The sequence below is a fragment of the Homarus americanus genome, unplaced genomic scaffold, assembly GCF_018991925.1.
Source record: "Homarus americanus isolate GMGI-L3 unplaced genomic scaffold, GMGI_Hamer_2.0 scaffold30858, whole genome shotgun sequence".
In the NCBI taxonomy this organism is placed as follows: domain Eukaryota; kingdom Metazoa; phylum Arthropoda; class Malacostraca; order Decapoda; family Nephropidae; genus Homarus; species Homarus americanus.
The window spans coordinates 3,602,774-3,628,248 of NW_024737697.1; the positions used below are offsets into that span (position 1 = coordinate 3,602,774).

A 25,475-nucleotide genomic window follows, 5' to 3' on the forward strand; every position below is an offset into this window, starting at 1 on the left:
ACAAGCAATTTTTGCATTCAAGGCTACTGCTCCACGCCAGCCTTCCCATCGCCCTGAACACATTCATCCCGCACCTCCTTCGCCTGTCTGCCCACAATTGCCACTTGCAGCACCACCTCGCCCACAACATTTCTGCAAACCCTCTTTTCATCTTCGGGTACCTCCTGCTCCTGACGTGGACCCTGCTCCTGATGTGGACCCTGCAGCTGGCCCTAATGACCCAGATACCCCACCCGGCACCCCTGCACCTGCCGCGAGAGGAGCACCACATTCCTCGCCAGTACAACTTTCTCTTATCCACAACCCTCCTTTTCCCTCTGCTTCTCCCACAGATCTCGTGTCCCTAGATGGAGTCGTCACCCGTAGCGGCCGAGTGGTCCACACCCCCGCCCGTTATGTCTCACATGTGGAATACAACCCTGCCGACAAATTTCCTGCAGCGCTCGGAGGGGAGGGGGAGTATTGTAGTGGATACTCTCCCCTACAACTGCCACTGCCATTAGTCGCTAATCAACAGATCCCTCAGCGAAGCTTCTATGACAAGCCTAGCCGTCTAGACTAAGGGGAGGTCGACACCGGCGACGCTTACTTCGGTGGACGTGTACAATATATAAGCTCCCAGTCTCGCCGTGAAGTCCATTCTACCTAGAGCTCTGCAACACACAACACCTCCTCTAAATAAGCTCCTGCACATTAACTTCTCTACCACGCAGCAACTTCCCAGCACCAGACTGTTTTGTATATAATATATTTATATAAGAAAACCGCCATAGCTGAGTTTCCCTTCTCACCTCCATCCTATGTGCGATTCAACATCACGAAACCCCACAATACCAACAGTAATACAATTAACTCCTGCTAAAGTAGAATTCACTCAACTGGAAATCTGAATAAGGCCGACCCTCTCTGGCTGGTCTGTACTGTATAGTACAGACCTGTTTTTTTTTTTATCCACTTTTAAATATCATTCTGGTCTCCTTATTCAGTTCACAATGACAACACACAGTTCATTTGGAATGTATAGTATCAACAAACCTCTGAAACCACAAGATTAATACAGACTAAACATATAGTACAAGTACTGTACTGTGTTGGTCTGGTCTACTTAGTTAATATACGATTCTCACAGTCACATGGGCTTTACAGTAGCTAATGTTCCCTACACACCATATTCTAAATGCTGTACAGTGGTCCCTCGGTTAACGAACGCCTCGGTTAACAAAATTTCGGTTAACGAATTACCTTCCATAAGAATCTTCATTTCGGTTAACGCAATTCTTACGAAATTGTTTCGACATGCTTTGGCTTGCTCACCAGCTGCTGGAGTATTAGTCCGCCAATACAGTAGTACAAGGAATCGGTTTTAGGGCTTAAATTCGTTACCATTTGAATAAATATACAGTAATACCCCGCTTAACACGGTTTCGCTTAGCCCGATTTCACGTATACGCGGTGCCTCGCCAGAGCTGAACTTTCACTTAACGCGGGTTTTTTCCACATATACGCGCAGAGTGTCCGGCTCGAGAGCTATTTTTAGATTCGCCCCACCCGCCACCCTGCCTGTTTTAGCTCATAAAATTCATACAAATTACCCGGCCAGAATATAATTTACATTGCTGGAATTCTTACAATTTGGTGATCATTTTGAATATAAACATCATAGATTTTGCATTAGACATACAAATTTTAGAGATAATGTTTATTCTGAGTAAATATGTTATCTTTTTTGCAAAATATATGACATTTATATTCAAAATATTCCAGGTCTTACAAGGAATCCAGCAATGTCAATTGTATTATCCTAACTTTAGTTTGAGGTATTATTTATTAAAATTTAGTGGTTTCCCCCCAAAATTTCTCAGAGGGAAGAGCCAGTGAGTGTAGTGTGAGAAGAGGGGGAGGGAGTCGAGTCCATTATTTGAATGGACATTAACTTGGCGACTGTATTTCTCTATTTCTCTTAAGTATTAATTGTGTGCATGTACCATCATAAAATTAAGATGTTATTTTTACTAGAACATAGGTATTGTGTCAGAAAAAGTGGAGTTTGGGGGTCGGGCCAGTTTCTTTTGGAATTAATCCCATATGTTCTGTTGTTCACTTAGCGCGGTTTTCACTTAACACGGTACCCTGTGGGTTTTATTGACCGCGTTAAGTGGGGTACTACTGTATATATATATATATATATATATATATATATATATATATATATATATATATATATATATATATATATATATATATATATATATATATATATATATATATATATATATTATATATATATATATATATATATATATATATATATATATATATATATATATATATATATATATATACAAAAACAAGAAACCAACACACACATTATATATATATATATATATATATATATATATATATATATATATATATATATATATATATGTGTGTGTGTGTGTGTTGGTTTTCTTGTTTTTTGTCAATCCTGACTTGCACCATAATAAAAAAAACATATATGACAAATCAACCACCTACCATTGATAAGAATGATGATGATGATAGTTAATATAAAGAAGCCCACTTGCCACTCATCTGTGTTGATCTGGGTGAGCATTGTGGTGAGGGAGAAGAATATGATCATCAGAGTTAGAGACACAAGGAGTCTCAGACGCTGTGGGATCCTGGCCAGGTGAGAGTAAAGTGCCATATAAGAAAACATTGTTAACAAACAAGAAACTCTATATCCTGTCGTGGAATATTCTCATCCAATAAAGAACAGTGAACACAGCAACTTACTTGTGACTGAAGAGAGCATTGATGAACAGGAAAAAAAAATTGGGTATCTGAGAGAAGCACACCTGCATGGGAGTGTATAATATTTGTAATTCTGTAGGCTCTGGCATTGTCTCGTTGGTGGCTGATGTGTTCCGGAACTTGTAATCCCAGTACTGCCAACAAAAATAAATGTATCTGCAAAATTTATATTTGCAATAAAACATGTAAAATCTTGGAATAAACAAGCCCATCTGTAGTGACAGACAGCTACTTGGCAGATATGCCTACTTGCAGAAAGTCATAAATGGTGTTGCAACAGTCCTAAATATATGTAGTGTGGCAACAGTCCATACTGGTAGGTAATAGTAGAGCTGTTAGACAAGGTCCTCTAATGTTAACAAGGGTTAATCTAATAATGTAGATTATTATATACAGGGGGTATATATATTTACCCTTTCCTCTCCCAAAATGTACCTTCAGCCTCAAGTAAGTGGGACTAGTAGAGCAGTTATCCCCCACACGCACACACACCAAGGTGGGTTTCACCAAAGCCCTGACTGCCAATTCAGCATTCACCTGCCAAGGCAACTGTTGTGCCATCTATGGGGGGGGGAGTTGAGTCCATTATTTAAATGGACATTAACCAGCGACTGTATTTCTCTTAAATATTAATTGTGTGTGCATACCATCACAAAATTAAGATGTTATTTTTACTACAACGTAGGTATTGTGTCGGAAAAAGTGGAGTTTGGGGGTCAGCTCAGTCTCTATTTCAATTAATCCCATATGTTTTATTTCATTTACGCGTTTCTCGTTTTACGCGGACCTCCACAGGTTCAATTGACCGCGTAAATGAAGACTCCACTGTACAGTACTGTACAAGTTACCGTCTGTGCAGTAATGAAGAAGTTCCATGGCAGGAGAGTACCCAAGCCTAAGAGCAGGAAGCAGCCGTACACCACACCAGCTCTGTAATGTTTAACATGATCATCATCAGCTGAAGACATGACACTAAATTTTCAATATAGGTATTGCAACATTTATTTTCTGAATGGGTTTTCCTTAAAACTAAGAAAAAAAAGTGTCTATAACCGAGTTTCAAAATATTATACAGTACCCTGTATGTAGAAACAGTTTTAAGTCAGGTTTAATAATACTGATAACTACAGTACAATGTACTGTACTGTACTTAGTTTTAACAATTTATCCTGTTATTTCAAGAGTATAATGGTGTACAGTACTGTACATTACATGCAAAAATTTTACCAGAAAAGTAATCTTTTTATGGTGTGTAATATCTAATCAAGACATTTTATGAAAAATCATGTCTTTATCAATTATCAGGGTCTCTATCAGTTATCAGGGAAAATCCGGGAGGATTTCCATGAACTCCATCCTGCCCACGTCCAGGAACCCCAACCCCTATTACTGTAGCCCTTGTTATAACCATTTTGAATGCATGCACAGTACTCTAGTGTTATGTTTCAGTCTGTAAATTAACACAAACACTGGAGCCTCAGAGGGTCTTTGCCTCCCTAAGCCCACCAAAGGGGGTGTTGTCCCCCTTGTACAGTACAATACCGAACATTACTGTACAGATGAGGACCCCTATAACCCCCTTCTTATAATTAGGAAGCACCCTCTACCCCATGTCTCCCTCTGAGGTTCAGTATGGTGGGAGACATAAATACAATATATTAGACAGTAGGTACAAAACTGTAATTTGAGGAGAGTGAACCCAAGGGTTGAGAATTTCAGCATTTTCTCAACAATCTCACAGAGGTTTCCATAAATGAAGCAATTGGTAACTTCAATATGTTTATTGCTTTATTGCCATGAATTTTAGGACAGCCTTTTTAATAGGTTTAAAAATTATGTACTGTATCCCAGAGTCAGAAAATATAAGTGACTGGAGTGTTGCAGGAAAAGTTCTGCTAATTAACACAATTGACCAAATAGAGATTACAATTCAACGTGGAGTTATCACCAAATAAACTCATTTCAAGGAAACTTCATATTCTGGTGAAGGCATCCGTTGGCTTTGATATCTTTTCTGCAAATTAAGCTAAAGGTCTATGTTGCAAATGTTGAGTATATGGTGAGATTAGGCGAGTTGTGTGTGAGTCTGTGTTGCAGTTATTGAGCATATGGTTGTATCGCAAATGTTAAGCATATCGTACGTAGGTCAGTTATGTGTGAGGCTGTATTGCAAATGTTGAGCATATGGTAGGTAGATGAGTTGTGAGTGAGTTTGTGTTGCAAATGTTGAGCATATGGTAGGTAGATGAGTTGTGTTTGAGTTGCAAATGTTGAACATCTGGTATGTAGATGAATTGAGTGTGAGTTTGTATTGCAAATGTTGAGCATATGGTAGGTAGATGAGTTGTGTGCGAGTTTGTACTGCAAATGTTGAGCATATGGTAGGTAGATGAGTTGTGTGCGAGTTTGTACTGCAAATGTTGAGCATATGGTAGGTAGATGAGTTGTGTGTGAGTTTGTGTTGCAAATGTTGAGCATATATTAGGTAGATGAGTTGTGTGTGAGTTTGTGTTGCAAATGTTGAGCATATGGTAGGTAGATGAGTTGTGTGTGAGTTTGTGTTGCAAATGTTGAACATATGTTAGGTAGATGAGTTGTGTGTGTTTGTGTTGCAAATGTTGAGCATATGGTAGGTAGATGAGTTGTGTGTGAGTTTGTGTTGCAACATGGATACTGAAGATTCTGAGAGAGCTGGATATTGTATTTAAACTGGTTTTGGGAAGAGTCCTGACAATGTAGCCTGTGGATATGTACTCCTCATTTACTTAGGGTGAGGTGTCCAGTATGTTGTTTGGTTGTGTCCAATATGTTGTTTGGTTGTGTCCAGTATGTTGTTTGGTTGTGTCCAGTATGTTGTTTGGTTGTGTCCAGTATGTTGTTTGGTTGTGTCCAGTATGTTGTTTGGTTGTGTCCAGTATGTTGTTTGGTTGTGTTCAGTATGTTGTTTGGTTGTGTCCAGTATGTTGTTTGGTTGTGTTCAGTATGTTGTTTGTTTGTGTTCAGTATGTTGTTTGGTTGTGTCCAGTATGTTGTTTGGTTATGTTCAGTATGTTGTTTGGTTGTGTCCAGTATATTGTTTGGTTGTGTTCAGTATGTTGTTTGTTTGTGTTCAGTATGTTGTTTGGTTGTGTCCAGTATGTTGTTTGGTTGTGTCCAGTATGTTGTTTGGTTGTGTCCAGTATGTTGTTTGGTTGTGTCCAGTATGTTGTTTGGTTGTGTCCAGTATGTTGTTTGGTTGTGTCCAGTATGTTGTTTGGTTGTGTCAGTATGTTGTTTGGTTGTGTCCAGTATATTGTTTGGTTGTGTTCAGTATGTTGTTTGTTTATGTTGTTCAGTATGTTGTTTGGTTGTGTCCAGTATGTTGTTTGGTTATGTTCAGTATGTTGTTTGGTTGTGTCCAGTATATTGTTTGGTTGTGTTCAGTATGTTGTTTGTTTGTGTTCAGTATGTTGTTTGGTTGTGTCCAGTATGTTGTTTGGTTGTGTCCAGTATGTTGTTTGGTTATGTTCAGTATGTTGTTTGGTTGTGTCCATTATGCTTGGTTGTGTACAGTATGTTGTTTGGTTGTCCAGTATGTTGTTTGGTTGTGTACAGTATGTTGTTTGGTTGTCCAGTATGTTGTTTGGTTGTGTACAGTATGTTGTTTGGTTGTCCAGTATGTTGTTTGGTTGTGTACAGTATGCTGTGTGGTTGTCCAGTATGTTGTTTGGTTGTGTCCATTATGTATGTTTGTGTTCAGTATGTTGTTTGGTTGTGTACAGTATGCTGTGTGGTTGTCCAGTATGTTGTTTGGTTGTGTACAGTATGTTGTTTGGTTGTCTATTATGTTGTTTGGTTGTGTCCATTTTTTTACGGGGATTAGTCCACTCGGGCACAGGTCACTGACCCACATCGGGGCGAAAATGTAATAATTATTCATAGTAAATAAAATTTATAATAAAAAGTAAAATACAATAATAATGATAACAACAATAATAATAATAATAATGTAATAAAGAACGGTAAATAAAAAAATAAAAAAAAAACAGTAAGAAATGCTATACTATATGTATGTTATGTTGTCAAGTAAGAGAAACAATTGAGATCTGCAACTGTGTGTAAATGAGGCAGAAAGTCAGATCAGAAACCTGGAACTTGGTCACAATTTGTGTGATGCCATATAGCAGCAGGGTCTACCATTAGACAACACATTATGCTTCCAATATCTTCCCAGGCGGTAGTACCTGCCTACTACCTACTATGTTGTTTGGTTGTGTAGAGTATGTTGTTTAGTTGTGTACAGTACGTTGTTTGGTTGTGTCCATTATGTTTGTTTGTGTTCAGTATGTTGTTTGGTTGTGTACAATATGTTGTTTGGTTGTCCAGTATGTTGTTTGGTTGTGTCCTCTATGTTGTTTATTTGGTACAGCAAAATGCCCCCTATACAGTACGATTAAGAACAGTAGGCTATAATACCCTTTATACAGTACGAGTAAGAACTTAACAGCATGACCCAAATGTTCTGGTTGAGGGGCCTTGTTCCGCAATCTTTGTATAGTTCATTGCTTCAAAATCGCACCAGTGCAATTTTTTCCTGACTTTCAATCTTTTATTTTCCTGAGATGTGTGCAGTAATAACAGAACATCCTTTAATGAAAAAATAAATAAATAAAATAAAGTCAACGTGAGTAAGGCGTATGAGTACACCATGATGCTATAGTCATAAACGTACTATAGCAAGCAACAAGGGTAGGGTAGACAGACAGTTGAATTATGCTCACTTGGACAACATCCTGGCGGAGTACAAGAGAGGGAGATGTTGAACTAGATGACAGATTTTCTGGTGCGACAAATAAAACGTAGGCAATAAATCATTCTTGAAATGTGATCTTTAACCATATACAGTCCTCTGGAACTTAGTTATCCACACATGACCTGCCAAGGAACTTAAATCCGGAATATTACGATTTACGAGGTTGTATCAGATATGGTTCAAAATGTTGGAGCGCGCAACCTCCCGACAGTGAGCAGGCGAGCAGACTGAGTCAGTGTAACTGAATACTGTGCCAATACCCAGGCGACCACGTGGTAGACGAGGTGCCTACCATCCAATAAAACTGAGATAAAGAAGTCAGTGACGAGTTCCCCTACTGAGTTACTCTTCCCACCTCCTCCGGACCCTCCCTCCCCACCAGAGATTAGATATAGACGCCTCGTCAGACACAGATTTGGGCATAAATTTTGTGTAGGATTGATGGATGGAATTTAGTAGCAAATAAGCATTTACTAACATTGTTCTCAAGCCAACCAGATCTCCTTGAAATAGGACCTGCTTTTATTTAGTGAATAATTAGTTTTCAGTATTATATTGTTATATATCAAACTTGTGTATTATAATACAGTAGTGAAATACTGATAGATGATTCATTAATAAAATATTGTACGAGTGACGTCACACTGGCAGTATTAGGTCGATATGATGCATGTCCCATTCTTGAAACAGACAGGTCCCTTTTGACAAAATCATTTCACATGACCAGCCGCCCCTCATGTTTATCATTATCACCACTTGTCAGCAATAGTTTTTTGTGCTGGGGCGGTTGGTCTGTTCTCTGTTACGACCTTCATTGTCGAGTGTTGTTCAACACATATTACACAAGGATATCCGTTATTAATGATTAATGCCGTCAATAATTTATTTATCTTAGCTACACCGCCATGCCCCCCAGGACGCCCTTCTTAACAACATTATTGACTATGTTTCTTCTTTGAAATATCTTGGTGTCAACGTCCCTTGTACCTTACCTGCCATACAACAGCTAACCCGCCAATGTACTGACAGACTGAAACCTCATAGAAGTGTAGCGGGGTACAGCCCACATTATGGTGCTAATATTAGAATTGTTAAAACAATGTACCTCGGCTATATAAGATCTCTGATAGATTACCACGCACCAGCCCTGGTCCTTCGTGACAGGAAAGGCGTTGACAAGCTCGAGAAAATGCAAAATAAAGCCCTTAGAATTATCCTAGGATGTCCCATGAGCACTAAAGTACTTAATATGAGGAAAGAACTAGGTATACCCAGTGTCAAAGATAGAATAATTGAAGTCAACCTCATGATAGCCCTGAGGCTTCTGCGTGGTGATCCTTATAACATTGTTTCCTTAAAATTGCTAGAATGTATGAACCATGGGACTGGTGAATATAAATGGATCCAAACTACAGCTACACATATGAAGATGTTTGGATTAGACCACCTGTACAAAGTTGAGACACAACAGCGCTTCCTGCCACCCTGGCGGACAGTTCCCTTCGATATCACAATACCAACATATCCGCCAAAAAAAAAATAATTATACAAAGTAATAATCTCCAACACACTGCCAAAGTGAGAGCTCTTGAACACTTACACACTCTACAGAATGATGATAATATCACATAGACCATCTACAGTACACTGATGGATCTCCTAACACCGCCTGTGGGAGGGCTGGAAGTGCTATTGTTGAGACTCAAGTCTCAACCTGACGGTAATATAATTGAGAAAGGAGTTAAAATTAACAACTGGGTATCCACTCTACAAACTGAATTAGTTGCCATACTCACAGCTATTAAATTCATTGAAACCAATGTCACTGACATTCTCATCATCACTGACTCTCTATCCTCACTACTTGCCCTTGACACCCTCAACTCAAGTTGTCACGCGCTTGTCTCTGAAACCAGTCACAAATATGCGTACCTTGTTGACCGGCGTGTCAAGGTCAAACTGTTGTGTATCCCCTCTCACATAGGCCTCATAAAACATGACAGAGTTGATGACCTCGCCAAACTCGCGTCAAACAAAGACACTGTTGAATACAATTTGGGTCTGTCAAAAAGAACCCTTAAAACTGTAATTAGGAGAGAACTTATTGATGAATTTGACGCAAGTGGACAAGTGCAAACAGGGACTAGTCGATCTATAGTTTACCATGATGAGATGTATCAAGTGAAACATGTACTGTATATGGAGCAAGTAACAAGATCACTAGATTACAAGATGATGTAACCGCTAGATTAAGGTTAGGATATAAGTACCTCTGGCAGCATGTTCCCCAAGCAGATGTAAACACTACGTCCTCGACTGTGTGAAGATAGAACCTTTTAGGGACAGGTCCACCAAGCACACTGTGTGTGAAATGGCACAACACTTCATCTCTAATGGCAAGATAGCCGACATATTAAGATTGTATCCACTTTTTTGCACTAAGTAACTATATCAGTTCTCATGTATATAACCAAATACACAATGTGCTTGAATACTTCTCACGCAAATGTGAATAACAAGTGTGCGGCCAGACATACTGCCTCACACGCTTGTACTCGCGCAGTTGTGAAGAAGTTAACCTTTATGTATAGAACTAAACAAATAATGTAATTGAAATACTGTGTAACATTCAGTGCCATAATATCCTGACCACGGGGGTTAATTACTATGACCCTTTGTAAACTCTAATCTGTAATCCTTTTGCGCTACCGCTCACAGGATGAGTGTGGGGTGTCCAATAAACTAGCCGCTGTAAGCGGCAAAATCAAAATCAATCTTAAGTTCCTCGTTTTTGCGTCCACGTATGTGTGCTCGCTCGCCTTACAGTGACCCAAAGGTTGGTATTGTACCAACGGTGATGTGGGGTCAGGAAATGGAACAGAGATTATGAGAGTATTTCCACAGTAAGCACTGATAATAATGATCCCTTGTTGGTGGTGTGGAGGACAAGGTTCACCACCTCTTACTGCGTGTTGTGCACAATATTGTAAAGTACCAGCTGAATGTCCGTCTGGTGACAAGCTCTAACAGGAAGGAATAAATAGATGTTTGTTTAAATCACTACTTCACTAAAAGATAAGCGAACGCACATCATAACAGCAAACAAAGAGATGAATTGAGCACATGGGGTGAAGGTAATACTGATGTTGGCTACAAGCAGTGAAACATGACCCGAGTCCAGGAGGGTTGAAGTAATTCGCTTTGTACCATTTATTGTTTATGATGCCTTCCCTCCTCGTATTTCTTCAGTAAGAAGAGTGCTAGGCCTCGTACACACCAAGATACATTGTTGTGCAACATTGTCTCTGGTAGGGTTGCCATACTTCCGTATTTTCCCGGACATGTCCTCCAGTTAGGTCTCGAAATCTTCACCCGGAAGGAATTTTTTAAATTCTTCAAAAGTTCGGAATTTCAGCTAACATCATTTTCTCCACGGAAAGAAACATGAAACTGTAATGACGAGAGAGAGAGAGAGACTGTGAGAGAGGGGAGGTGGAAACAGTAGAGATCTTGTTCAGTTTTCGTCAGCTGATAAGTCACGTGTCCGCCTGTACGGTGTTGTCAACTTAGCTGCTAACAGTTTTTGGGGTAACCTGTAGTGCCATGTACTGCTTTTCCTTGTTCTTCAGCCACGCACATTATTATATATATATATATATATATATATATATATATATATATATATATATATATATATATATATATATATATATATATATATATTTTTTTTTTTAGTGCTATTACAGCCATAAATGAAATGATGAAAGTATACCATTTTTTTTTACACTAACATTTGTTTTTCTTGTCCTGCATTTAAGGCATTTTAGCAATTTTCAACCATAATCTAGCCACTTTCGTTATATTATTTACGTGTGTCGACAACTATGACGGTGACCGGTGGTTGGCCAGTCGTTAACCTGCAGTGACAGTGTTTGATCTTAGTCTTTGTTGTGGGTATGTCGCTTTGGTGCCACAGTTAGTGCTTACGATTTGTTGTACTTTTCCAGAGCATAAAACGGTCACGGCTGCATCAAGGTTACATAGCGCCAAAGTGTGTGCCAGGTGGTGGGGAGGGGGGGTGATGTCTTCGGGAACGTCCTCTTTTTTTAATGTTCAGATATGGCAACTCTCTGGACTTTTTCGCGGCTCAGAAAAATCCAAATTTGTTGCGCGACTATCTCTCAACAGTCCAGAAACATTGTTGCGCGACTGCTTCCAGACAATGTATCTTGATGTGTACGAGGCCTTATGAAAACCTCACACGTGACTATGTACTCGTAAACTACCGGTAGGTAGTGGAGCTATATCATCCACCACTTCGGGACACACAGTAGTTGCATCCTTGAGACAAAAAACAAAACAAAGTTAAATGAACAATCACACCTCACGTTATTTTCATTTTACTGTGAGTGCATTACTGCCAGTGAACATAGTCTATTATCAGAATTGCCAAAATAACATAAAATGCATTCATTACAAAAGATGATTTAATCAGCTTTACAATAACCATTAACTATGATAATGTCAGTTTTTCAACATTTCTTGTATTCAGGAAAAACAGAGTTTTATGGGATTAGCTGAAGAATTTCCACCCCAGCTTATTTCACCTAAAGATTAAACGGTTTAACTTTATTTGTGGGATGATGTTAGGTTAGGTTAGCGTGGTTAATTTTTAGGTGAAATACGCTACACCCAGGAGATAAACATCCGTCAAAGCTTTCGCAGTTTGGTTCAGCCGCTGTTGACAGTAGGATAGCTATGATTCAACCACACAAGTACTGCTTGAACATTAGGCATAATAGCAGTGACCTTCTGGACAAGGGTTGGGTCCCAGGAGTGACTAAATCATTAGTGATGACTGACATTTAAACCTAACATAACAACAGATAAGATTAATACTGTATCTTTGTTGGACTCGTTTTGTCCGTCGTCAGTAATAGCTTAGTCCATAGGTTGACAATCATGTCTTCCTCACAAGCACCACACCTTCCTCACTTAACTATGAAGCACCACACCTTTGACACTTAACTATGAAGCACCACACCTTCCTCACTTAACTATGAAGCACCACACCTTTGACACTTAACTATGAAGCACCACACCTTCCACACTTAACTATGAAGCACCACACCTTCCTCACTTAACTATGAAGCACCACACCTTTGACACTTAACTATGAAGCACCACACCTTCCTCACGTAACTATGAAGTACCACACCTTCCTCACTTAACTATGAAGCACCACACCTTCCTCGTTTAACTATGAAGCACCACACCTTCCTCGTTTAACTATGAAGCACCACACCTTTCCCACTTAACTATGAAGGACCACTCCTTCCCCACTTAACTATGAAGTACCACTCTTTCCCCACTTAACTATGAAGCACCACACCTTCCTCACTTTACTGTGAAGCACCACACCTTCCTCACTTTACTATGAAACACTACCCTTCATCACCTATGAAGCACCATTACTCCCTCACTGAACTGTGGTAGGAAGCACCACGTGGCACCAAGCGGCCTCGTGGCACCAAGCGACCACGTGGCACCAAGCGGCCTCGTGGAACCAAGCGGCCTCGTGGCACCAAGCGACCACGTGGCACCAAGCTGCCTCGTGGCACCAAGCGGCCACGTGGTCCAAAGCGGCAAACCACCACCCCGGATATTGCCGCCAGCCCCACTACCACACTCTTTTCATCTCAGTCATTAGTGTTTTATTGTATCGCCACACGGCGTTTAGGTGAGGCATACTGTAGTGTGTGTTGACTGTGCGTATGACTGTCAGTCCATAAGAACTACTGTTTCCATTTAATAATTCTGAAAAGTTTTATACACTAAAATGAAAGTAATGTTATAGGTTCATACCGAAAACATCTTGGGCGTATTTGACAGCCAGTATTTGGCATCAATATTTACTAGAGCCAAGGCCAACTTTCTCATTATTTAGGCGGAGATATTATACTACACATGGTTTTCAGTAAAATATTAATAGCTCCAGTTTATTGCTGACACTATATTTTCTCTTCCTCAAAGACAAAGTCAGTAAGTAGTGTTGTGGTATAGTGTAAGGTAGGGCCTTAAGTGCCACATTTATATACCGTAATGTACTGTACTGTACAACCCTGGACTGCACCGTCTACCACGTGGAGACATTCTAAAGGTGGCGGGTAAAACACACAAATGTTTCCAGGAAAGCCTTTGTCAGACGATATCAGGAGACGAAAACTCTGTAAAAGAATATCTGTTTTTTACCACATAAGGCAGACGGTGTGTGCGGCCATCACATAACTAACAATTCATGTACTTCACCACCATCAAACACTTTGCTATGTTAAATACAGAAACAAGATGAGTTAGTGTAGCAGGCACCGTCCTCTCTCATCCAAACTGCTGCATCACACTCATGCTGCAGGAGAACATGGAGAGGGCGGGGGTGGTAGAAGTAACCCAACTTGCAGCTCATCTTACCTCACGACTGAAACCTACACTATCACTACTGCAATTACTACCACCAACACTACCACTTTCACTACTTCTAATACATTGCTATCAATCGGAATTGAGTATGACGATCATCCAGCTATGATACAATGACGTGACTCCACAGATGGTAACGCGTGGAGGGCTACATCTAGGGTGGGAGGGGCGGCGGTAGCGTCTATCCAGCGTTTGTCTGCCTCGGAATGCAGTCGGGCTAACTTTAAAGTATCGACACACTCTCGTGTGAATACTTTCGAGTTAGCCCGATTGCATACCAAGGCAGATAGCCGCCAGCGCCGGAAAGACAAATACAGCAACAAATGACGTAGGAGACATTATGCTTTACCCTGTATATTCGAGCATTCACTCGGACACTCAACATAGTGAATGTTCGAACTCAAAGTATATGTCACCTACGTCATTTGTTGCAATATTTTTTCAGTTCATGTTTTACAACTATCGATTCAGATTGCAAAATGCCATTTATTGACCATACGTCACCACCAACTGAAAACCCGTTCATTCGGGTCGAAAAATTTTGTACTACCCCCATCACTACGAAGGCGTCTGTCAACCAGGGCCCTCGCGCCCATGTTTGCTGTGGTGAACTATGAGGGGTCGTCTGCGCTACACAAGCCCAACATGTGACGTTTATGCTTGTCTTCTTAGACTTCGATACCACAATCAATTTCCTTTGCTGTGGAACCTTCTGTTTGGGGATTTTATGACACTCCGATACTCAATTTTGTCAAAATCTGTAATTTGCTCAGACGCCAAGCTTTAAACTCCTACTCTTGAGTTAATCATTGTATCACATTAGTCACAATAAATGAAACAAAGTCTCAAACTACTGTATTTCTTAAAGTTTGAAACATGTTTAACCATGTTAGGATGGTTAATGTCACCCCATTTACATATCAGAATACTCTAATAGTGTTTTACAACCAAAATAATATTCAAGTATGTTAATTTACAATCAAGATGAATGTGTGTTGACTGTATCCTTCACTCATCAGATACAACTACACACTTTCATCCGATCATCTTACACTGGTCGTGTCATCTTCCACGGTGATAAGTGTGACAATCCGTTTATATCATCGCTGCTTCATCTAATTATTTAATACATGGGTTCTCAAAGTGGGGTCCACACACGGCAATATTTCAGTGAGTCCACGGCGGACAATGAACAGTTGGAAATTTTTAAAGAAAAATTGGGCAATCTGAAATAAACAATGTTTTGTTATTCATTTCAACTTAGTAGGATAGGATTTGCCCTCTTTTTAATTTGACTTTGCATTTGACTTTGAAATCACTGGATGACTTAAATTGGCATAGTATTATAGGTATACATTTATATAGTTATTATTTTCATTATTAATTTTAACGGCTTTTGGGGGATAAATGAAGGGGGGTCCACAGGGATTTGGGAGGTTTCACAAGAGGGAAATGGAGGGGAAAAGATTAACAACTACTGATCGAATAGTGATGATTTTACTTCACCAAATATTATGGATATCTTGTAAACTCTGCAGGTACACAGTAGGATTTTGTTCGTTGTATCTAGTAAACTGTACAGGTACACAGTCCGGTTTTGTACGTGGTATCTTGTAAACTGTACAGGTACACAGTAAGGTTTTATACGTAGTATCTTGTAAACTCTGCAGGTACACAGTAAGGTTTTGTACGCGGTAACAAGAGATAACATGCAAGCATTACTACACACAGGATGGTCTTCAGCCCACGTCCTCTCCTCGCTTATTACAGTACAGTAATACATCCGCTTTAGCATCGTGAACACTTTCTGGCGAGTAAAAAGATATGAAACTATTTTACACCGTCGACAGTGTCAGAGATACATAAGAACATAAGAACATAAGAATCGAGGAAACTGCAGCGGGCCTATTGGCCCATACTGGGCAGTCCCGTTTACACCCAACCCCTATTGCTCATATGAACATCCAACCTATGTTTGAAGCAATTTAGCGTATTCGAGTTAATGATGATATTTGGTAACTTGTTCCATTCATCCACTACTCTGTTTCCAAACCAGTGTTTACCTATTTCACGCCTAAATCTAAATTTGTCTAATTTAAAACCATTGTTACGAGCTCGCTCCTGGTTGGATAATTTGAGTACCTTTGTAATGTCCTTTGTTTAGCCCTGCCTTCCTTATACACCTCTATCAGGTCGCCCCTCGCTCTCGTCTCTCAAGGGAGTGCAAATTAAGATGCTTTAACCTGTCTCTATACTCAAGGTTCCTAATGCCCGGGATTAGTCTTGTCATTCTCCTCTGAATTCTTTCCAAGGATTCTATATCCATTCTGTAATACGGTGACCAGAACTGAACTGCGTAATCCAGGTGTGGTCTCACAAGAGCAAGATACAGTTTTAGGATGACCTCGCTAGTCTTGTAACTAACACTCCTTTGTATGAACCCAAGTACTTTATTAGCCTTGTTACGAGCAAAAACACATTGTTTACTTGGCTTAAGGTTCCTACTTATCATTACTCCTAAATCTCTCTCGCAGTCGGATTTCTCTATGGCATCGTTGTTCATCTGGTATCTGGTTTCCCTGTTTACATCTCCTATACTGAGTACTTTACATTTGTCGACGTTGAATTTCATCTGCCATTTTTCAGACCATTCGAAAAATTTGTTTAGATCTTCCTGTAGTTTTGCCGAGTCCTCGTCAGATTTGATAACACGTCCTATTTTAGTGTCATCAGCAAATTTACTTATGTTGCTGTCTATGCCGATATCTATATCGTTTATGTATATAATAAATAATAATGGTCCAAGTACTGAGCCTTGGCGGAACTCCACTTGTGACGTTGCTCCAATGGGACTTAGTGCCGTTAATGCTCACTCGCTGTTTCCTGTCCTGTAACCACGCCCTAATCCATTTAAGGATGTCACCTTTGATGCCATGAGCTTCTACCTTTCTAATTAGTCTTTCGTGGGGGACTCTGTCGAAGGCTTTGCTAAAGTCGAGATATACCACATCATAATTGTGACCCCCGTCCACCGATTCGAAAACTGATGAAAAGAATGTTAATAGATTAGTTAGGCAAGAACGTCCGCTTGTGAAGCCATGCAGGGAATCATTGATCAATCGGTGCTTCTCCAGGTGATTTCGAATAGAGTTTGAAATGATTGCTTCCAGTAATTTGCCTACTATTGATGTTAGACTGATTGGGCGGTAGTTAGAGGATAGTGATCTATCCCCCTTCTTGAAAATCGGTATTACATTCGCTATCCTCCAGGATTCTGGTACTACGTTGAAACGGAAGGTAAATTTGCCTCAACTTTGGCGAGTTTAGACAACCGCATAGCATATGTGACGTAACCTTTCTACACTTCTGAACTGCCCTTATGGTATCAGCAGAGGGCAACTTGTTAGTATACATTACGGGAACCATAACACATTCTCACCACTACCTTTCTCGACCTCGTTTCCACCGCCTCACTTTAACACTTATATAACATTCTCTTCATCTTACGTATCCACGCCCGCCACTTCACTAACAACAATTGTACGGCATCTCTCCCATCTCTCCGTAAGTTGTTTTCTCACATCTACTGAGAAAAGACACCTTGCTCGAGTCATTGTCCGCCATGTATAACTAAAGTGTACACAACTACTGTACTTTAATTCAATTCAGTTCAGTTTTATTCACTAAAATATGTATGCATGTGTATAGACAACGCAGGTATACAATTCAGCATGTGTATAGACAATGCAGGTGTACAATTCAGCATGTGTATAGACAATGCAGGTATACAATTCAGCATGTGTATAGATAGACAATGCAGGTATACAATTCAGCATGTGTATAGACAATACATGTATACAATTCAGCATGTGTATAGACAATGCAGGTACACAATTCAGCGTATGTGTAGATAACACAAGTGCACATTTTATTCACACTTTGAGGGCCACTAACAGAATTTCCACGGCGTAATACACTGGTAGATATCTGCTAATATTTGTCTAGTCATAAACACCGCGGTAGTCCTTGTGTGTATACATTCTCTATTGTCATAATATATTATTATGGACACCTGACATAATAACTCGAAATATTTTTTCATTCATAATTGGAAATTCTTTTTTTTTAAGTCTCACTCGTCGGTAGAAGAATACTTGTGAAATAAAACGTGAAATTAATAACTCGCTAAAAATCCTCTTCAAAACTACCACACGATGAAAGTAGGTGTAGCATAGTGGTACTTTCTATTGTAGGTGTGGTATAGTGGTACTTTCTGTTGCAGGTGTGGTATAGTGGTACTTTCTGCCGTAGGCTGTGGTATAGTGGTACTTTCTGCTGTAGGTGTGGTATAGTGGTACTTTCTGCTATAGGTGTGGTATAGTGGTACTTTCTGCTGTAGGTGTGGTATAGTGGTACTTTCTGCTGTAGGCTGTGGTATAGTGGTACTTTCTGCTGTAGGCTGCGGTATAGTGGTACTTTCTGCTGTAAGTGTGGTATAGTGGTACTTTCTGCTATAGGTGTGGTATAGTGGTACTTTCTGCTGTAGGCTGTGGTATAGTGGTACTTTCTGCTGTAGGCTGCGGTATAGTGGTACTTTCTGCTGTAGGCTGTGGTATAGTGGTACTTTCTGCTATAGGTGTGGTATAGTGGTACTTTTCTGCTGTAGGCTGTGGTATAGTGGCACTTTCTGCTGTAGGCTGTGGTATAGTGGTACTTTCTGCTGTAGGTGTGGTATAGTGGTACTTTCTGCTGTAGGCTGTGGTATAGTGGTACTGCTATAGGTGTGGTATAGTGGTACTTTCTGCTGAAGGCTGTGGTATAGTGGCACTTTCTGCTGTAGGCTGTGGTATGGTACTTTCTGCTGTAGTGTGGTATAGTGGTACTAGGTGTGTATAGTGGTACTCTGCTGTAGGTGTGGTATAGTGGTACTTTCTGCTGTAGGCTGTGGTATAGTGGTACTTTCTGCTGTAGGTGTGGTATAGTGATACTTTCTTTGCTATACGGGAAATAATCCGGCTTATACTGGTACTTTCTCCGAGACAGTTAAAGTGAGATATAAATCCTGACACAAAGTGAAACCATTTGGCGAGTGCGGGCGTGGAGGTCACTGTACAACACGATTCACAACCATGAAAGTGGGTCACAACACCTCAGGACTCACAACACCTCAGGACTCACAACACCTCAGGACTCACAACACCTCAGGACTCACAACACCTCAGGGCTCACAACACCTCAGGGCTCACAACACCTCAGGGCTCACAACACCTCAGGGCTCACAACACCTCAGGGCTCACAACACCTCAGGACTCACAACACCTTAGGGCTCACAACACATCAGGGTTCACAACACCTCCAGGACTCACAACACCCAGGACTCACAACACTTCAGGGCTCACAACACCTCAGGACTCACAACACCTCAGGCTCACAACTCAGGCTCACATCACCTCAGGGCTCACAACACCTCAGGGCTCACAACACCTCAGGCTCGCAACACCTCAGGGCTCACAACACTTCAGGCTCACATCACCTCAGGGCTCACAACACCTCAGGGCTCACAACACCTCAGGGCTCGCAACACCTCAGGGCTCACAACACCTCAGGACTCACAACACCTCACAACACCTCAGGACTCACAACACCTCAGGGCTCACAACACCTCAGGCTTACAACACCTCAGGCCTCACAACACCTCAGGACTCGCAACACCTCAGGAGTCACAACACCCAGGACTCACAACACTCAGGGCTCACAACACCTCAGTGCTCACAACACCCAGGACTCACAACACCCTCAGGACTGACAACACCTCAGGACTGACAACACCTCAGGACTGACAACACCTCAGGGCTGACAACACCTCAGGGCTCACAACACCAGGACTCACAACACCTCAGGGCTCCCACAACACCTCAGGGCTCACAACACCTCAGGACTCACAACACCTCAGGACTCACAACACCTCAGGGCTCACAACTCACAACACCTCAGGACTCACAACACCTCAGGGCTCACAACACCTCAGGACTTACAACACCTCAGGACTCACAACACCCAGGACTCATAACACCTCAGGGTTCACAACACCTCAGGACTCATAACACCTCAGGGTTCACAACACTTCAGGACTCACAACACTTCAGTGCTTCTCCTCCTCTTCCTACTCCACTTACTTCTCCTCCTCCTCCACCTACTTCTCCTCCTCCTCCACTCTCTTCACCTTCACCTTAGTCTTCTTCTCCTCCACTTTCTCTTCATCCGCCTTCTTCTTCACCTCCATCTACTGCTTCTCCTCCTCATCCACCTTCTTCACCTCCACCTACTTCTCCTCCTCCCCCTCCATTTTCTCTTCATCCACCTTCTTCACCTCCACCAGTTATATCTTATGACAAGAACATAAAGACTAAGACAATGTTGGGTCTTCACAATAAGTTAAGACGATCACCTTAACACACTCAAGGAGGAGGAGGAGAGCGCATAGATCGAAGAGGAAGAGAAACCGTAGGAGGAGGAAGGTAGAGAGATCAGCGTCTTAATTCCCTGTTGATGCAGCGAGTGAGTCTCCCCTCCCCTCCCATCACAGGTCGGGCGGCTATCATGGTTGGCTGTAAAATGCTCCACCTGTTAGCTTACAAATATATGACAACAGGGGACCAGTTTTAGGCTGGGACTGTACACGGTTGTCACTCAGAGCTGACACCACCGTCCATGGAAGAGGTAACAGCAGGTGTGCCAAGTACGTAACACACCCATGGACTTTAGTGAGAGAAATATATAGATAACACACACACACACACACACAGTACACAACCTTTTCCTCACTAGTGATAACAGTCAAGGCGACGCAAGTTATCTAATTAGACTTATAAAACACAAGTTAGTTTACCAGTAGGGTCTGTCATTCACCTTAATATTATATAAACAATGAAGCAAACTGTCATTATTTCAAACATAAGCACATAGGAAGTTTATCAGAAATATTATACATGAATTAACTGTAAAACTATGGTAGCAAATTCACGCTTTCGGAAGATGCATACAATATATACTTACTTTTACCCACAATAAGGCATACTAAGACAAATTACGTACCAGTAATACTACATTATGCAAAAAAAGCATTTTTAAAGATCAGAATCACATTGAAATATTACACGACCGTTAGCAGAGGCGGGAAAAAATATAAAGTTGTTCGCAGGTGTATCGCCGACACACCTCGTCCTCAAAGCTAGATGTCATGTGTTTGGTAATATTATATTTTAACCTTGGTTAAGCTAGTACTGTACACGCTGACATGTGTTACTCATAAAAAAATAAAATACATTATCCAGCTACAAAATCATTTGTTATTCGTAATATAATAAAGTTTACAGCAATAAGATTATCTAGGGTTGCCATATCTGAACATTAAAAAAAGAGGACGTTCCCGAAGACATCATGCCCCCCTCCCACCACCTGGCACACACTTTGGCGCTATGTAACCTTGATGCAGCCGTGACCGTTTTATGCTCTGGAAAAGTACAACAAATCGTAAGCACTAACTGTGGCACCAAAGCGACATACCCACAACAAAGACTAAGATCAAACACTGTCACTGCAGGTTAACGACTGGCCAACCACCGGTCACCGTCATAGTTGTCGACACACGTAAATAATATAACGAAAGTGGCTAGATTATGGTTGAAAATTGCTAAAATGCCTTAAATGCAGGACAAGAAAAACAAATGTTAGTGTAAAAAAAAATGGTATACTTTCATCATTTCATTTATGGCTGTAATAGCACTGAATACAAAAAAAAAATATATATATATAATAATGTGCGTGGGTGAAGAACAAGGAAAAGCAGTACATGGCACTACAGTTTACCCCAAAAACTGTTAGCAGCTAAGTTGACAACACCGTACAGGTGGACACGTGACTTATCAGCTGACGAAAACTGAACAAGATCTCTACTGTTTCCACCTCCCCTCTCTCACAGTCTCTCTCTCGTCATTACAGTTTCATGTTTCTTTCCGTGGAGAAAATGATGTTAGCTGAAATTCCGAACTTTAGAAGAATTTAAAAAATTCCTTCCGGGTGAAGATTTCGAGACCTAACTGGAGGACATGTCCGGGAAAATACGGACGTATGGCAACCCTAAACAGCGTTATACCAAGTACATTTATCCCTCTATTAAAGTAAGGTACAATAGGTGCTGCGCTGCTTATAGTATAAACAAAAATCTTACTAAATCTTAAAGAACTGAAGTAACAAGTACAGTAAAAGCCCGCACCTCGTATGAAAAACACTCGCCCTATTGATGTTAACATCGAGGTTCAGTGAAGACAACTGACGCAATGGTCCAACTACCGTTTATTCAATTGGCGTCCATTAGGCTCTCGGGAGAAGCAAAGATGAAGGAAGAAAGTCACCATTTAACAAATAAGCTCTGAGACCATGTACTGTAGTATGTTACAGTTGAGGTAAATGACATGCGGGTATCACATGTTACATATCAAATGTTTATTAATAAACTTAGTTATGTCTAATGCGTGTTTAACTATATAAAAAGATCGACTTTGATATTTTTTGTGTCACTACTCGACGTTTGGTACACATTAAATATGTCACAAAAACTATTGACATTTTTCTCACTGACTGTACGGGCGGCTAAACTTCTCCTGTCTGAAGGCAGACATACCCCGCAAGTTGGGAAAGGTAAAAATAACCCAAGAACCTACCCGAGGGTTGCTGGCGTCAGACTTATCAGCTACTACTTCCTTCACACACACATGATTACCAGAGGCTGACAATAATGGCTTATAATGCAACACATCATTGCCAACCACACCACCCTCCCCTACCACACCATAACCACCACCACTCCTCTACCACACCATAACCACCACCACTCCCCTCCCACACCGCCACAACCAGTCTTCTACCACACCACCACCCCTACCACACAACCACCCTTACCACACCACCACTCCCCTACCATACCACCACCACCACTCCCCTACCACATCACCACAACCACTCCCCTACCACACTACCACCACAACCAGTCTCCTACCACACACCACCCTCCTACCATACAACCACTCCCATACCATACCACCACTCCCTACCAAACTACCACCACCACTCCCCTACAACACAACCATTCCCTTACCACGCCACCACTCCCCTACCATACTACCACCTCCCCTACCGCACCACCACCACCCTCCCCTACCACACCGCTACCACGCCACCACTCTCCTACCATTCCATCACCCATTCCCTACCACACACCACCACTCCCCTACCACGCCACCATCCTTCCCTCTCCACACCACACACACCATCACCACTCATCTACTACACCATCACCACCACTCCCCTACCACACCATCACCACTCATCTACTACACCATCACCACCACTCCCCTACCACACCATCACCACTCATCTACTACACCACCACCACTCATCTACTACACATCACCACCACTCCTCTACCACCCATCACCACCACTCCCTACCACACCATCACCACCACTCCCCTACCACACACCATCATCACACTCCCCTACCACACCATCACCACCACTCCCCTACCACCATCACCACCACTCCCCTACCACACCATCACCACCACTTCCCTACCACACCATCACCACCACTTCCCTACCACACCATCACCACTCATCTACTACACCATCACTCCCCTACCACACCATCACCACCACTCCCCTACTACACCATCATCAACATACACCCACGGTAATACAAAGTTGTAGATACTGGATCAGTTCGCCAATACTCACGTTGTGCTCTCGTTCACCCGACTTATCTTTTACCATAAAACAACTGCCAGGACTCTGTTGTCCCCTCATTAACTCTACACACCCTGCTGCCTGCCTCCCCTCCACACGTTGTAAGTTTCTCAAGGTTCCAAGACACACTATGGTGTGGTCTCTCTCTCTCTCTCTCTCTCTCTCTCTCTCTCTCTCTCTCTCACACACACACACACGAGAGAGACTGGGATAAACAAAGTCATACATGGGACACTTGAAGGACAGAGGAAGGTCAAAGTGACTCCCAACCAACCGGACACATCGATCCAGGATGACGATGGTGGCACCAGATGAAACAACCTCCCTATGCCACCTCCACTACACTGCCTCTACCTCCACTACAGTGCCTCTACCTCCACTACAGTGCCTCTACCTCCACTACAGTGCCTCTACCTCCACTACACTGCCTCTACCTCCACTACACTGCCTCTACCTCCACTACAGTGCCTCTACCTCCACTACAGTGCCTCTACCTCCACTACAGTGCCTCTACCTCCACTACACTGCCTCTACCTCCACCACACACTACCTCTACCTCCATCACACACTTGTCTTGACACTTACACAACAAGAAATATGCACTGCACATTATTTTTTGCATAACGCGAACTACAGCACTATACTGTGATTTATGGTACAGGGCATAGTAACAATATTAAGCCTGGCACTAACTACCACTTCATACTATAACGCTCTTTAGATACTACTGCACAATACTAAACTAAGGTATACTTCTAACTTGTTACCTGCACTATTATATATAGTTGGTGTAAGTAGTTACTAGAGTAGTTAGGGTGGGGGCAGTTTAGTTATATATATACAGTAAAGTCACATTAACTAGTTAGTTAGGTATTGTACCTGGCATGTGTGACCTCCACCACCACTTGTACGGGAGACTTGGGCGGTGAGCTAGGAGAGTTCCCCTCGGTTTCACGCTCATCGTCGCCCTCATTCACGACCACACTCACACCCATAGGGACGTCCACTACTGTTGTCGCTTTCTTTTCTTAAGTAATCAATAAGTTTATAATTTGCCTCAAAATTTTATTTCCGGGTTTACGAGTAAACCTTTCTCAACCAAAGACTAACACATTTATGAGTAACAAAATTCACTCTTAACTTTGACTTAAGAGAACTCTGAAACACTCCTTTTAGGCACACTTGTGCATTCTGACTGTAGACTGCCGACTCGCCTTTAAGAGCAAGTCTGACGTCGATATTAGAGAAGAGAGAGAGAGGAAGAGAGAGGGGGGATCCTGCGCGGGTGCAGGAAAGAGAGTTTGGCATGCGCGGCCGGAGGGAAGGGACATCATTGTTGATCATACTACAAGTATCGGCAGACAGCTACACACAACACATCAACATATACTTGTTGTCAATGAAACCTCTCCAAGGTTAGTACTGTACTATACTGTACTGACCCAAAATCATTATCACAGTAAGGTACAACATTAACACTGGGTGATGTACAACATTAACACTGGGTGATGTACAACATTAACACTGGGTGATGTACAACATTAACACTGGGTGATGTACAACATTAACACTGGGTGATGTACAACATTAACACTGGGTGATGTACA

At 41.6% G+C, this 25,475-nt stretch overlaps 1 protein-coding gene across 4 annotated transcripts in view; it reads right to left on the minus strand.

The window, feature by feature from the left end:
- The window catches only part of LOC121873553 (equilibrative nucleoside transporter 1-like), a 98,680-nt gene that overhangs the window by 49,273 nt on the left and 23,932 nt on the right, over window positions 1–25,475 (minus strand). For 2 of the 4 annotated variants that reach the window (XM_042377195.1, XM_042377194.1), the window contains exons 4-6: window positions 3,645–3,726; window positions 2,779–2,930; window positions 2,518–2,663 (exon numbers count right to left, since the gene is read on the minus strand). In XM_042377195.1, coding sequence (XP_042233129.1) covers window positions 2,518–2,663; window positions 2,779–2,930; window positions 3,645–3,726 — 380 coding nt within the window. Of the gene's footprint in view, window positions 1–2,517; window positions 2,664–2,778; window positions 2,931–3,644; window positions 3,727–7,556; window positions 7,827–24,747; window positions 25,066–25,475 lie in introns of those variants that run through there. The other 2 variants (XM_042377196.1, XM_042377197.1) reach the window with 2 other exon arrangements.